General features: G+C 32.8%; 1 protein-coding gene across 1 annotated transcript in view; it reads right to left on the reverse strand.

Moving 5' to 3' along the window:
• TMEM65 (transmembrane protein 65) overlaps positions 1 to 16,837 on the reverse strand; it is a 66,988-nt gene that overhangs the window by 5,288 nt on the left and 44,863 nt on the right. Inside the window, exons 2-6 of the mRNA XM_055287219.2 lie at positions 14,321 to 14,365; positions 10,904 to 10,971; positions 6,598 to 6,652; positions 5,387 to 5,429; positions 3,399 to 3,504 (exon numbers count right to left, since the gene is read on the reverse strand). Of these exons, the coding sequence (XP_055143194.1) occupies positions 3,399 to 3,504; positions 5,387 to 5,429; positions 6,598 to 6,652; positions 10,904 to 10,971; positions 14,321 to 14,365 (317 nt within the window). The remainder of the gene's footprint in view (positions 1 to 3,398; positions 3,505 to 5,386; positions 5,430 to 6,597; positions 6,653 to 10,903; positions 10,972 to 14,320; positions 14,366 to 16,837) is intronic.

The following is a 16,837-nucleotide window of genomic DNA, read 5'->3' on the forward strand; positions in this document are numbered from 1 at the left end:
AACCTTTTTTTAATATAGAAAGAAAACAATTATTATGCCTCAGGAAAATAAACTTCTGATCCCAACTTTAATGCTAAAATTTTTAAGACAAATTGCTAGAATGTTAGAATATCCTTATTCCCTCAAAACTCCAGCTGGTATCAGGGGCTAGTCTCACTTTACTTACAAATTGTAAGATATGGACACATGTAAACTAAATGGAAAAGCCCAAAATTAACATTCTACTTTCTTAAAAGACCTTTCAACGTTTATAAAGTAAAAATTACAACAAGCATATAGGTCCTCATTTTGTTTCTCCACACTCTTCCTACATTTTGACTGAAAACCAAACACTTTCCTGGTATAGTTGCGATCCTTCTACTACTCATATTTTAAAGGGTAGTAATTATTGCAAATTTAAAGTGATTTAAAGTGATTAGTGATGAATTTAACTCTATATTACCTATGTGTATGTTTTTATACTCTGTATGAACATTTTGCAGGTAAAAATTCTGTTTACTTCCAAAACATTTAATATCTTCGTTAAAATAAATTCCATCTAACATTAATTTTATATTTTATTCTTCTTCTTCACCTCTCATTAGTGTTTCAATCCATTGTCATTTGATTTTTCTTCTTCCATCAGTCCATAGAAATTGCTCAGAAATGATTATCAATGAGCAACTACATACCAAATCCAAAAACAAAAAACAAAAGAAAATTTTCAGACATTTTACTTGATTTCTTTATATCAAGAGGAATTGATTATCATTCATCGCTTCTTAAAACTTCCTCCTTGAAAGCTCCCATAAGACCATGAGCTCTTAGGTATTTTCTAGGGTTCTTTAATTCTACACATTTTCTCTGGAACAACAGTTCTCAAATTTTAATGTACGGCAGAATTAAAACACAGATTGCTGGGTTCTGCCTCCAGAATTTTTCATTTTGTGAATCTGTAGCAGGCAGATTTTAAGGTGGCCTCCACAATACCTTCCTTCTGGTATTTAAGTCTTTGCATAATCTCCTCCCCTTGAGCATGAGTAGGATTGCTCTAACTTGCTTTGAGTAATAGGAAAGGTGATGGGGTGTTACTCCTGTGATTATATTACATTACATAAGGCTCCATCTTGCCATCCTGCCAGCAGACTCATTCTCTTTCTCCCTTGCTGGCTCTGAAGATGCAGGCTGCCATGTTGTGAGAGGGTCTACTGAGAGGGCCACATGGCAAAGAACTGCAGGTGACCCGTAGATCACGGTGTCCAATCTTTTGGCTTCCCTGGGCCACACTGGAAGAAGAAGAATTTTCTCGGGCCACACATAAAATACACTAACACTAACGATAGCTGATAAGCTTGAAAAAAATCTCATAATGTTTTAAGAAAGTTTACCAATTTGTGGTAAACTTTTGGATTACCAAAAGCGGATTGCACAAGCTTGCTCTAGATGGAGGGAGGCCTCCAGGACATGAGTGCAACAGCAAGCCAGAGGTTGGGTCCCTCACAGCCACAAAAAAATTAATTTTGCCAAAGACCTGGGTGAGCCTGGAAGTGGATTCATCACCAGTTGAGCTTCTAGACAGGAACCAAGTCCTAGCTGGACATGATTGCAGCCTTCCAGAGGACTCATTTAAGCTATTCCTGATCTGACCCACAGAAAATGAGAGATAACAAATATATGTTGTTTTAAGCTGCTGAATTTGCATGTTTTTTTTTGTTGTTGTTGTTTTTTTGAGATGGAGTCTCACTCTGTCGCCCAGGCTGGAGTGCAATGGCTTGATCTCGGCTCACTGCAACCTCTGCCTCCCAAGTTCAAGCAATTCTCCTGCCTCCGCCTCCCGAGTAAGTTGAGATTACAGGCGCCTGCCACCATGCCCAGCTAATTTTTGTATTTTCAATAGAGACAGGGTTTCACCATGTTGGTCAGACTGGTCTCAAACTCCTGACCTCAGGTGATCCACCTGCCTCGGCCTCCCAAAGTGCTGGGATTACAAGCATGAGCCACCCCATCCAGCTGCAATAATTTACACAATAATAGACAGGTCTAAGATGAAGACTGAGTGTTTGCATTTCTAAGAAGTTACCAGGTAATGTTGATCCTGCTGATACTGGCACCACATTTTGAGAACCACTCTCCTATGAAATCTCATCTTCTCCCACGGTTTTAACAATCACCTACCTTTTCAGTGAGGCCTACAGTGACTCTCCTATTGAATATTGCAGTCTGATTCCATCCTAGCACTCCTAGCCTCTTCTACCTCGCTCTGCTTTCCCTTTTTCTTCTCATAACACATATAAACTTCTAATATGCTAAATATTTTTATTTATCAGATTGTTTATTGTCTGTCTCCCCACTGCTTGAATGTAAGATCTATCAGAAATAAGATCTTATTTTGTTAACCAATGTATTCAAAACTCCTGTATCTCTACTTGGCATATAATACGTAAACAATAAGTATTTGTTGAATGAATGAGTGACAATACCCATTATTACTAATTTGGACCTAACTCTTGACTTTAACCCAAATGCCTACTAGGTGTCACCACTCGAATATCCTACTAGTATCTCAAATTCAATGCATCCAAAATAGAACTCATTATGTTCCCTTACAAACTTATTCCTCCTCCTTTTTTTCTTGATTTTATTGATGGTATCATGATCCATCCAGTTTCCTTCTCATTTAAAACTCCCCTGGCTCTCCCTCACTTAGGTAAGAGGCTCAAGCTCCTTAGCATTCACATACAATATCTTTCCTGTCTGATCCCTGCTTACTTCTCCAGTGTTGTCTTCTGCTGCTGCTTATACCTACAGCTACTACATATTATATTCCTAAAGTAGGTTCCTGTATTTACCTACATATACCCTTTTTTTATCATCCTCTACTAATTGCTAGTCAGTATGCTTGGAATTCCTCTTATTCATCTAGTAAATGTCTCATCAATAATTCAAAAATCAGCTTAGATCTAATAATCACCAAGAAATCTCCCCACCAAAAGAAGTTACTCCCCACAGTGTTAATTCTCTTACCTGTATCATTGTTATATCTTGTACATAATTCATTACTGCATATGTCATACTAAATTATAATTTGTTTATATGTTTGGTTTTCCACCTAAACAAGTTCCTCAAGGATAATCACAGTTTATTATTCGTTTTATGTTCTTTAGACCCCAACCTATAAGAGATACTCCCTAATACTAAGTGAATTACACAACTATTTTTTAAAAATTAAGTATACCTACAAAAAATAAGGAGTTAATAACACAAATTACTGTTCTTCTGAAAACTGCCAAGGTCTGGACAATTTTTGTTAAAAGCTTCATTCAAACCAATTTTAGTCTCATATTTCTCAAGGGCCTGAACTATACAGAATCTTGCTCTGGCTACCCAATTCATTATCATAAACCATGTAAATTACTTACCAAATGTGTACTAAGACGTGTTTGCCACATGTCAACTTGCTTTGGTGTGAGATCAGGAATTGACAGGCCTAACCTGGAAGCCAATGCTTCAACGTAGCCTGCAAGTCTTTGAAGAAACAAGACAATATGATATGTAAGTTATATTTCAATAAAGGCTTTACAAAAGCAAACAAAACAAAACAAAAAAAAGACATGAGGACAAAATATAGGTTTTTAAAAACACATGCAAATGTCCTCATACAGTAAACTAATTACTACAAGGAGAAACAAGATAACTTTACATTTGCACTTGGTACTCTAGAAATGACATAAACATTCTTTACAACTTTTAATTTTTATCGCATATAAATATATTGTTTAAAAATACTTTCTTATTAACATATTTAACACAAAGAATAATTAATTGACTTAGAGCAATTATTCTCTATTATTATTTTTAAAAACAATTCAAGGTATATAATAATTTGTACAGATAATACAGCAAAAGTTTCCAAAATTCCTCAGATTGGTAAACTAACAAAAATACCCTAAAACTTTCAGGCCAATCTCAAGTATTTTATCAATTCTAAGTTGCCATCATTTATTGGATACATCCTTACTTTATGAACTGTAAGAAAGAAAAAAAATTGCTAATTAAACTATGTATACTACCAACAATAAGATGGATCCTGATATCAAATATGTTAAAATGCATCTCAGAATGCATAAAATGTATCTGAGAATGCATAAAATGTGGTATTTGTTACTGAATGATACCCCCCAAAAAAGAGAGAAGAGAAATAGTTTTTAAATACAAAGACTTCCAGAAAAATCTTCATCTCTAAACAAAAATAATTGTTTTATGATGCAATATACAGCTAAATGGCTTTAAAATCTCTTAGATCATTTGGTTCTATTAAATATATCAGAAAGCTATATAATGACTGTAATATTGTCATTATTTACTTTAATGTTGGAAACTGGGAATAGAATGTTTAAGAGATGATATCATGATACATTTATGCCAGGAATTCCAAGAATATAAAATTCTCGCCATGGTCCTAAAACAAACAAACTTTGTTTTTAACTGTGGCTTTGGCCCCAGACTCCAGTGCAGAAGTCTAATATAGAAGGTTAAGGTTAAATCACTTATAAACCTACTTTGCCAAGATTATAGGGCTAAGTAAACTTCTAAGAAAAAATTCAAATCTGAAATTGTAACACTCAAATGAGTCAAGGAAAGAAGAGACAAAGTCAAAGACAGAGCAAGAGAGAGCATATTTATCACAATAATGTCCACTTAGTCTAATTTATACTCCCCCAGCCTTCCCCAAGCTCAGGAAGCAGCTCAGGCCATCTGCTACTTGGAACAAGAATGTAAAGAGAGAGAGAAAGCTGGCCTTTTCTAAATAGATGTCCTTAGTTTATTTCATTAATCCTGCCACATACAGTAAAGAGAGCAAAAAATAGCCAAACCCATATATGCTTTGGCCATTATTTCCTTTTAAAGTTCCCCCCTCTAGAAAACATGTCTAGTCAGTATCCTCAAATTTGAGCCATATCCCTTCTCTTTGGGTTTTGTGGGAGTAGGGTGAGGTGGAATAATGAGAGAAGTTCTTGCTTTTAATCCTGTCTTACCCTTGGAGATGTCTATAAAATACATATAAATACTTCAGTAAACACAAATTCCATTTTGCTTACATTATGGTAAATTTAGAATAAACTTTTGCATACATCAGAACCATTCATGAAAATTACTAAACACAACTGCCAGGGCTCCCTCTCCAGAGATACTAATAATATATAACTGGGATATCACCCAGGCATCTACATTTGATGGATACCAAAGATTTAGTACTATTAGTTTAGGAAAAGTAAATTCGAAATTTTAATTCTAGAAAACAAAGAAAAATGAAATATCCTTTTGTTATGCTTCTCAATTAAAGAAGAGTGGGGAACAGAAAGACAGCAAGTACAGAATATACAAATGAATAAGTGAATGAACCTACCCAAGTCCAGCTAGATCTGACACAAGATTTCCCAAAGCAGCAGCTAAAATTTTGAAAAATAAACAAATAATTGTTACATAAAAGAATAATAATTATAATATATCACTGTGTAATCAATAAAGCACTGATCTTGGAAGAGTTCTCACATTGCTCAAACTACAGCAACTATATCCAAAGTAACTCATTGGACAGCTCTTACTCTAAACGTTTTGAAATAAAACACAATTTTTAAATTATACTATTCTACCTCCATTAAGTAGTAGGTTTTTTTCTGTTATCAGCCGATTTCCATTTTGGTTTCAATATTAATTGTACAATATTTTGTAGTATCTTTCATATAATATTTAAAGGAATTGGTAAAGTTGCATGTACAGCTATGAAATTCAAGAAAGTCAAGGAGAAAAAAATGTTTCTTTCATTAACTCATTTACCTAATGCTTTCTACAATAAATACAACATAGAACTCTTCCCAAATTTTACCTCCATGAAGAATAGAGTGGTAAATGGGACAGAGAAGACAGATGTTTAATCCTGTATTTCCTTCTTTGATTTTTTCACCCAACTCAAGAAAAAAAAATTCTACCTAACTCAAAAATAAATAAATAAAAAATAAATAATAGGCTGGGTGCAGTGGCTCACACCTGTAATCCCAGCACTTTGGGAGGCCGAGGCGGGCAGATCACGAGGTCAGCCATTCGAGACCATCCTGGCCAACATGGTGAAACCCCGTCTCTACTAAAAATACAAAAATTAGCCAGACATGATGGCGGGCGCCTGTAGTCCCAGCTACTCATGAGACTGAGGAAGGAGAATCACTTGAACCTGGAGGTGGAGGCTGCAGTGAGCTGAGATCGCACCACTGTACTGCAGCCTGGGTGACAGAGTGAGACTCCATCTCTAAATAAATAAACAAAAGAGACCAAGGGTAGAAATGTTTAGGGGTAACACTGAATTGCCAGAAAATCTTGTCTTAACGAAATCAATATAGCAGGGTATTGTTATCCAATAACTAATAATATAAAATACCTAAAATTTTCAGAAAAGTGCTACATATACAAAACTAAGAATCAGAAGAATAGGATGAAGAAAATTAACAGATATCTCAATGAGTAAACTCATTCAAATAAATTACCCTCTTCTAAACCTAATCTACTGAAATGTTTTATAAATGTACAGACAATGAAATAATAACATTTACTATTGTTAAATACCTGCCATAGTTGAAATTCCCAAAATAATTCCAATAGACATTTCAATATGGGTTCCCTGAAATATGATAAAAAATTAATCTTAAAAATTAAAGCTGAAGTGACTATAAAGAATAGCAAAGCATTAATAAAAATAGATATAATAGTTAAATCAACATGTTAGTGCTGCAAAATTACATACATCATATATGCACATATAATGTAGTAATTCATTAAATTATTAAATATATGCATTCACACAGAAATAACATCAATAACATTTTATTCATTCAAATTAGGCTTATAAAAATAAAATTAGCAACACATGTAGAAATACAGTTCATCATTGAAAATCTAGAATTTCTATTTTTCTACCACAGAGAAAAATGCTTTAAAGCTCTTTGAAAACAAGACCAACTCACACTGATTTTAAATTCTGAACTATACATCTATACTATTGTTATTTACTCTATCAAAAGGTTAAAAGGAGACTAAACCAGTTTCTAGGGAAATTGGGGTTTATAAAATTATCCTTACAACACTTAGCTCTTTAACCATTAAGTAGTGAAACTATACATTCAATTTATAAGCAGCAACGGCATTTAGTACAATAGATCTACACTCAAAACAAAGCCCCATTGTATTGCCACTGAATTTAATGACAGAGTTTAAGACTTTCTACATGTATATCATTCCTCTGAAGAAAAGAGGGGCTCACATTTTACTTTCATTTTAAAGAGGAGGAACTGAAGTGAAGATGATTAAACTATTCTAATAAAATAAAGAAGAAATCCTAGGATCTATTGTGCTAATTCAATTCTAATCCCTGAGCAATGCTGCCATTAGAAGACTTAATTTTCAAGAGTTCTCTTGAATACTGATGCTTGAACATTTCTAAAAACTGTTTCAAATCTCAATGATATTTGTGGAGGGAAAAAATGCCCTATTTTTTATGTAGAAATAATGCATTACTCATCAATTATTTACAAAACTGAAAAGAGTTTTCCTCAAGTTTCTTTCCCCTAGAGCTTTTGGCTGCATCACTTTAAGATATAATTATTGCTGAATATGGACCCAACAGCCTGATGCATTAAAGTTCAAAAGTCTTTTGTCCTGATGCACAAAGTTCAAATGACAAGATTGTAAATATACCCCAAGAAAAAGATTTCTGAAGAAGAAATAAAGAGGAAGAAAAGAAAAGGTAAAAACAGGCAGAGAAAAGGAATAAAGATATGTATCATCATATCTGAATGCAAAAAAGCTGGAGCACCAATATAGAAGAGAGGCACCTGATAACAACAGTCTAATAAATATGGCATCTTTAACAGCAATGAATCGCTGGCAGTGGTCAAAGAAGAATCTCTTTGCAATACATACATTTAAAAAATAGTTAAGTGCTTAATCATTTGGTTGAATGTAACACAGCTGAAGGTCCTTCTAACATCAGGAAAAGCCCCATATAAAGTCAAAGATGGTTTGGGGGCAATGGACCATCCACTTCTTTACTGTGTCCCATAGTTACATCAAATTTTGTGTTAATAGGTGAGGTAGAAATTATAAATAAACCGAATACTAATAGTTGTCTTAAAGTTATACCTGGTTCATTATCCTTAATACAATTAATCTACTCTAGAATTCTAATAAATTCTATCCAATTAAACTGTAAGTAACCGAAAACTAACCCTAAAATGTAAGTTATAAAAAGCAATCCAATAATACAAAAATATTTTTTAAACTATGAAACAAAAGGCTTAATATGAACACCAACCAACATGAGGGCCAAATCTATTACACAGGAATTTGTTTTTACGACTACAACTAGGGTGGGAAAGTACACCTAACAGGAAGGAGGAAAACATCAAATGTCTATGGTATGAAAAAAAAGAAGAATCAACTATCTCCTCAACTTACTATCTTAAAACAGTCAGAGCTGTCCCACAATGAGAGGGATTGATCAGTAATTTTTTTTTTTTTTTTTTTTTTGAGACGGAGTCTCGCTCTGTCGCCCAGGCTGGAATGCAGTGGCGCAATCTCGGCTCACTGCAAGCTCTGCCTCCCGGGTTCACGCCATTCTCCTGCCTCAGCCTCTCCGAGTAGCTGGGACTACAGGCACCCGCCACCACGCCCGGCTAATTTTTTTTTTTGTATTTTTAGTAGAGACGGGGTTTCACCGTGGTCTCGATCTCCTGACCTCGTGATCCGCCTGCCTCGGCCTCCCAAAGTGCTGGGATTACAAGCGTGAGCCACCGCGCCCGGCCGTATTTTTTTAATTAAAAGATGAAAAACATTCTTAAGATAATAATCACTTATTTCCCCTTTCATAGATTCTACAGTTACATTATTTATATGTTTTAGTCTCAGCATTCTATATTACAAAGCCTCACTGGAAAATTTTATTGTCTCTGAATTAGTTTGCAACTATCACAGGATAATATTTTTGCCACACCTACTAACTACTCTTAACCAGGTACTGAAGTCAGTGGCTTAAACATTTATTTCAGTATTATTTAAATAAAAACTGATTTTCTGTGTTCTGGATGTGCTGGGGAAAAAAATAAGAAAAAATAAACAAAATGGTTGATAGGCCCCTGAAACTGGATTTCAATAGAAACAGAATAACAAGTATTACTAACTTGGAGTCAGCCATATCAGGCCTGGAAAAATAGTGCACTCTTAGTTATACTAACAATTAGGCACAGACCTGGGGAACACCAAATAGTGAACTACAAATTACTACAATAATTTGACTCTAGAATGTGGGTGTTTGGTTTGGTAGCTGATCCCCATCAATCTGGACATAAGGCTAGACTATATAGCAAACAAAACCATTCTTGAATATACCATGTTTACATCAATTTTATAATCTATACAATGTAAATTACTTTAAAAATTCCTACTTTGAAACCAAATCTTCTATTGATGTCCATTTGTAGTACACGTGATCTCCAAAACACCAAAAAGAAAACCTGCATCTCTCATATATATTTTCCTCACATTCAACAATCCTAAGGTCATTCCACTTTTTCAGTAGTCTCCTACACTTTAGCTATCATTTACAAAACGTTTTTAAAAGTTAGAGTCAGTGAAGCTGACAACAAACTCTCTAAGTCCTAACTGAGAAAAGTTTCTAGTTGTGAAGCACTTTGATTTTCTCAAACAAGTTTAAATAAAGACCCCACCTGGGAACTCAGAAACTGGTATTCAAAGTATATGATATTTTTTTCTCCTCCCACTAAATGTATTGAAGATCTATTACCTTCAATCTAATGCTAATATCTGAAAAGAATGACTTCACATAAGGTATTCTAAAAATATGTATTGAAAGTTGATAATCGCCAGACTGTGATCAATCTATTTTACTTGGACAAAATAAGAGAAGTGAATTATGGCATTTTCATAATATGTATATAAGAATAAAACTAGCCAATTTATATATCTGTGAATGTGAGAAACTTATTCAACTATTTAGAACCACACTGCCTTCTCAGAAACTACTAAAATCTGAGTTGGCTAGATTATTTAAACAATTAATGTAAATCAAATCTAATTATAATGAAAACCCCATTATGATAAATTCATAAGCTGTAGCTAACACTTGGTATGTTCTTGAAAACAGACAGAGCACTGGGCAGTTTTTGAAGACTTGCATTTTAATCATGGATCTATTTCTGACTTTAGAATATGAACCTAATATTAGTATCCATTAACAGGCCTTATATAGCAGTAAGAAAGGTAAGTCAGCCATCTCTGAGCTTAAACACTTTTAAGGAGCACCCTTACATTAAAATACCACAGCAAAGGGGAATTTTTTTTAACACTACAAGGGAACAAGGCAAAAGGGAGATATAGTCACTTAATTGAATTGAAACTTTAAACAATGGCTAGACTGAAGGCTAGACTATGTATCAAAACATGCTTTAAAACATTTTCACACTGGAAAATTGAACAAGGAACTAAATCAAATAATTACCTATATATGTGATAATTGCCAACACCATTAAAGAATATCAGAACATTGTACATATTATTTCTTTATTAAGAATGTCGAAATTAGAATAGGATAATATAGGCCTTTAATGTTCTGTCTAAATGCTCTACCAAAAGTCTACCAAAAGTCTATTTGTCTAAATGCTTTACCTAAAGTCTTAATGATTAATAAATATGATGCCTTAAAATTGAGCTATAGTCTAATTAATATGAGATATAGTAAAAAAAATCCTTGTTCATTATGATATTAAAACTTTATAACCACAATAGAAAAATTATTAGGAAAATGTAGACCACATTAATTTATGAACTCAAAATAGAAGCAGTGAGAGAAAGAACTTACAGCAACAATCATAATTGCATTATCCAAAAAGCCAAACCCTATGAAAGGTATCGCATTGTGGATGAATACTGAAAAACATCAAAAACAGAAAAATATATTTTAAGATTTCTATAACTTAGAATGACAAAAACAGATGATATGATCAAAGTATCCTAAACAGACTTGATAATCTCTAGAATTTGATTCTCATTTTCCAGAGCCAATAGATGCTGCTACTGCTATAAGTAGAAACTATATTGGGAAAAAAAACAAAACAAACCAGAAAAAATATAAAACATGTAAAAATAACTGTTAGGCTTTTGTGTTTTCTTATTGGTAACACCCACCCACACACACACACACACAAATATATACATAGAATTAACAGAACAAATTAGTAAACATATATGAGTACCATGTTTTACCTGATTGCTACTGACATTAATCTCTTTTTCTATTATGACTAAAGTCTGATACTATAAAATCGATTTCTATATTAGAAATAATGAAAATGTCCTAAATCAAATGTCAGAAAAGCTATTTGGGTGTTTTTACTCACTAACTAATTTTTTTAAAGAAATGTTAGAAAAAGGTGATTATCTCATCTATATTACCTCATCTATGTGCAGTCTTTTTCCACCCTCAAAATTCATCAATATTCCTAAATGCTATTGCAAACTATAAACAATCAATATTTGATTTAAATCAAACTATAACTTCACCTCTTGCTACCAAAAACACACCTTACTTCATCTATTGGGTATATAAATTCAATGATCTGAGATATTAGAAGTGTAACTAGGTCACGCCTGTAATCCCAGCACTTTGGGAGGCCGAGGCGGGCAGATCATGAGGTCAAGAGATCGAGACCATCCTGGCCAACATGGTGAAACCCCGTCACTACTAAAAATACAAAAATTAGCTGGGTGTGGTGGCGCGTGCCTGTAGTCCCAGCTACTTGGGAGGCTGAGGCAGGAGAATCACTTGAACCCAGGCAGCAGAGGTTGCAGTGAGCTGAGATTATGCCACTGCACTCCAGCCTGGCAACAGAGCAAGACTCCATCTAAAAAAAAAAAAAAAAAAAAAATTGTAACTAGGAAGAACTAATACCTACATATTTTTTATACATTTATTCTCATTTCTTTCATATTTACATCTTCAGCAGAATATCGAGGGCATGGTAGATGCTCAAAAAATATTATTTCATTAAGTTGAAGACCACTAACCTGGAAAGGAAGAGAATTCCAGATTGAGAGAATTGAAGGCAGACTGTGAAACAGATTAAAAGCTGGGAATAGGTAAAAGACTTTATTCTATTTAATCTATAAAATTGCCAAGGTATAGTGAACATCCGTTCAACTGAGGACTTTTCTCAACAAACATTAAAATGCTGAGTTTTATACTACGTCCAAAAAAATAATCCCTTAAACCAACTGGTTATATGTGTTTATTAATTTTTAGAGTCTTTTATTCTTTTAATGCAGTTATCTCCACAGAAAGTATAATTGAAATATAATCCAGAAGTTATAAAAATTTGATATTACTATATTGAGCTCTGCACCTAGCAGGGAAGGCTAATAAGCACTCAAAAAAAAGCACTTCTACCCACAACCACTATAAATGACTAAGACCACAGGACAATACTATATACAGTATAAGAATACTATTATATTCAATATTATTATAGCTATACAACATTATATAAATCAGTACATAATAGGTATAAAATTGGTCATTTAAAATTTCTTCTTGTTTTTAAGTAAAAATGTCCAAGATCAAGGACAACATTTTTAATTACAAAGAATATTATTTAAGTTATTAAAGGTGGTAAAAATCAAGTAGAACATTAATAAAATGGGATTTTTTTTTCAATTAAAACGTCTAGCCTTAGTTTTTTAACTTATTGCCTAAATCTGGTTATTTACTGAACATTCAAAATTTTATAAAAAGCAGCTTCCAGAACCAATACACATTACAAATTTAACAGGTTAGAAGAGTATAATGAAACTCTAAAAATTCACTAAATAAAACATTTACAGTGAAGAGAAAGCTACTTAAGTACAGAAAAATAATGATGAAACTGGTTAGGATTAATTAGCATTTTGGGATTCATTTAATAGCATCTCTAAAATTGGCCAGTTACAAATATCTTAAAATTAGGTGATAAGGCCATTAAATTAAGATTACACTAATTGCTATCTTAGTAAAAACTTGGTCAGTAAAACCAAGGCACTCTCTTATAACAATTACTTTGAACTGTAAGATGTATGTTTTTAGTGTTTATACCTATATAAATATGTCCTAAAAAATATAATTTATTTTAACTAAAAGGAAAAAATATAATTTTTCAAAAAGTTAAATAAACATGTACAGAGCACTCCACTGGGCACCAGAGATACGAAGATAAATAAGACTTGGTTCCCAGCCCTAAAGGGGTTTAGGTATGATAACACAGCCATACAAACAGTAAATTTCAATATCATCTACAAAAAATGATAATAGTATACAGTATTATGAACTATAGATTGTATGAATCTAAGGTGGGAGAATCATAAATTACTTGGGAACAGAAGTCTTAAAGAATTCTTAAATTGTTTTGGTATTTGAGGAAAGTTACTAATCTCTAATATAAATCACATTCTACCTGTCAGAGAAAAAGTAACTGGCCATTAGGTTTTTTAAAAAATTATATAAATTTGCTCTCTAGTATGTAACGATCTCCTACTAATTTGTGGCTTCTTCAATTTACTCTCAGAAACACTATTCTATAACTTGCCAGTTGTTAGCAAATCACAGTTCATATTTAGCTTTAATTTACAACCTACTCTAATTCACTATACTGTTAAACAATTCACTTCTTCCATCTTTATAATAACATCCCAACTTGTTTTACATTATTTTGGTATATTCTTGAATATTTATTTATTCTTGAATATTTATTCCTATCATAATAGAGAAAAGAAAGAACACTAGCAGCATTGTAATAAGGTCCTTCTTCACATAGTTTTAAATAAACTTTATTTTTTTCATTCTTACAAACAGCCAGCCAGAAGCATTTTCTCTACCAGAGAACAGTTGTATCTAGCCTTGAGCCTAGAAATTCTAGTTCTGCATTTACCCAACTTAAATTCAAACTAAAGTAAATACATCCTTTTTCCTGGAAATTAAGAAAACTTCTATCATAAAAATAATTCTATTTCTAAATGGCAACAATATTTTAATAATATTAGATATTTTTAACAATATTAGGTATTTTACAATATTGTGTTACATCCTTAGCCAAGTTTATAAACTTTGTGCTTCATATAATGAACAGGATAATCCACTCTATCTGGAAAGATTTAATTTACTGACTCTTCTGTGCTATCAATGAATGATACAGTTATTTCAAGGCCAAAAGATAGATGAACATATATTTAACAATTATAGAACCATTACCATATCTCAGCTGTCCTGGGGTGGGTGATGGAGCTTCCAATTTTTCTAAAGGGGAGAAAAAGGATGTGGGGCAAGAATTAGTTACTATAGCATGATATTTTTTATTACAATGAAGAAAATACCAGAAGATTTACAACATGGGAGAATATCAGCGTTTATTCACAAATTATCTTTAGGTTAATGGACCAAACTTGTCCATACAGAAAATATTAATCAGTATGGATTAAATCAAAAGGCCAGCAAATGAAACTGAGCTCAGTTACAAGCCTAACATGGACTCTAGCCCTGGGTAAGTTCATTTGGTTTTTGTTTTTCAGATTTCTTTAAAGTCCTTGCATCTAGACAATGAGTCTGTTTGCATTAATTACACTAGAAAAACACTTTGGAAATAAAGCTACTCTTCTTTAAGATGGCAACCCTAGATGACTTAAGAAATACGCAAACAAGCATCATTGATAGTGGAAAACATGAATATTCAAATAGATCTAGATATCTTTAAAATGAAGAAAATATTTTTAAAGCAATGTATGAAAATAGTGACTTCACTGAATTGTATTTTGTTCCTTAATCTCTGTTGATAACTGAATATTTTAACTTTTATAATATATTAATAGTATTATATATTGATATATATTAATATATTATATATGAATTAATATATAATATAACTGAATATAATATAACTGAATATTTTAACTTTTGGAACCTATACACTGGATAATAGGGTATTCTATGCATTAAAACAACTTTTAAAAGTAGGGTGTTATTCAGAATCACAAGTAACAAAGTTTTCCCAAGTATAAGCCAGAGAGTATCTTTACGTGTCATCATTATATCTAAAAATTAACAATTATTACAGGCAGCAGCCTACCTAGTCTCATAACAATAACCATCTCACCATTTTTTTAAGAGTAAACTAAGGTAAAAAGGTAGAAAATTCTACCTTCTTTATGATCAACCAACTGGACAGAATTAATTGTTATCATATAGAGAAGAACCATATAGTGGATCACTCTAAAGATTTAGTACAACCAGATTATCCAAAGAAACACATTACAAACTAGATATACATCTTCAAAAATATTTATTTATATTTTATGACAACAAAAGAACTAAGGAATTTAGTATAAAAAAGTAAAACTCAAATAAATCTCCATTGATAACCTACATAAGAGGAAATATGGTCCACATTAGTGACTGGTATTTTCCAAGTTCCATAATGGCTTTACAGTAAGAAATACACTAAAACCTTGAGTTTAATTAATTTTCATATTATTTAGAAAGTTCTAAGAAAGCAAACTTAAGCTTTATTTTTCCTTTTTTAGAAGAATTAAGAAATGAAGATATATATACTAATCTTATAGAATTTCACATCTGATTAAAATATATTCTTCTTTTTTGATTAGCATGATTAACTCAAAATCTCCTTTGAAAGCATTCAAGTGGTTTGCCAAATTTCTAACTAAGAATACAGGATACTGCTATACTCCAGAGAATTTTCTGGTGAAGTAAACATGCAAAAGTGGTTATTTACATACCAGAACTATTTGTTAGTTGCATTACTCTCATCATCACTACAGTTCTGACACTGTGAGAAGTCCTTGTCAGTTGACTGGAACATCTTGAAATACCTAAAAATTCAACAAGCAGGACCTCCCCAGTAGAATGAGAGTATATGGAGTCCTTGCTTTTACTTCTTCAAATTCCCAACTCATTGAGTAAAACATTAAAAATATTCTACAACAGCGAAGAAGAAAGGATAAGGGCTAGGCAAGTAAAAAACGTGTAGTAATAAAGAAAAAAATCAAATAATGTAATCAATATTCCTAATCTTTCTTTCCTACTACACATAAAAAATTAAAAACTAGAGGCAATAAAAAATGTTAAGAGAAAGAAATATAAAATAAAGGAGATATGGCAGGGAGGAAAACTACTGGCACAGAGGTGAAAGAAAAATCAACACACAGATTCTGCCTCCTGCTTCACAAAGAACTTACAGAGTACAAGAGGAATCAAGAAAAGAACATTTCCTAGAAAGTGACAATCTTATTAGGAAGTATCCATCAAATTATTTTATTATTATTTTTTTGAGATGGAGTCTCGCTCTGTCTCTCCCAAGCTGAAGTGCAGTGGCACAATCTCAGCTCACTGCAGCCTCCACCTCCTGGATTTAAGCGATTCTCCTGTTTCAGCCTCCCAAGTAGCTGGGACTACAGGTGTGTGCCACCACATCTGGCTAATTTTGTATTTTTAGTAGAGGTGAGGTTTCACCATGTTGGCCAGGCTGGTCTCGAACTGACCTCAGGTGATCCACCCACCTCGGCCTCCCAAAGTGCTAGGATTACAGGTGTGAGCCACCATGCCCAGACCAATTTTTTTTAAAATCAGAAGTTATTCTTTCTTATGTTAACTGAATCAAAACAAAACATACATCAGAAGTAAAAAAAAAAAAAAATTACCCACAAAATACACAACGAAACTTGTAAATCAGCCCAAGGTTTCAGTCATCTGTATAGG

This window comes from Symphalangus syndactylus, chromosome 7 (genome assembly GCF_028878055.3).
Source record: "Symphalangus syndactylus isolate Jambi chromosome 7, NHGRI_mSymSyn1-v2.1_pri, whole genome shotgun sequence".
NCBI lineage: Eukaryota > Metazoa > Chordata > Mammalia > Primates > Hylobatidae > Symphalangus > Symphalangus syndactylus.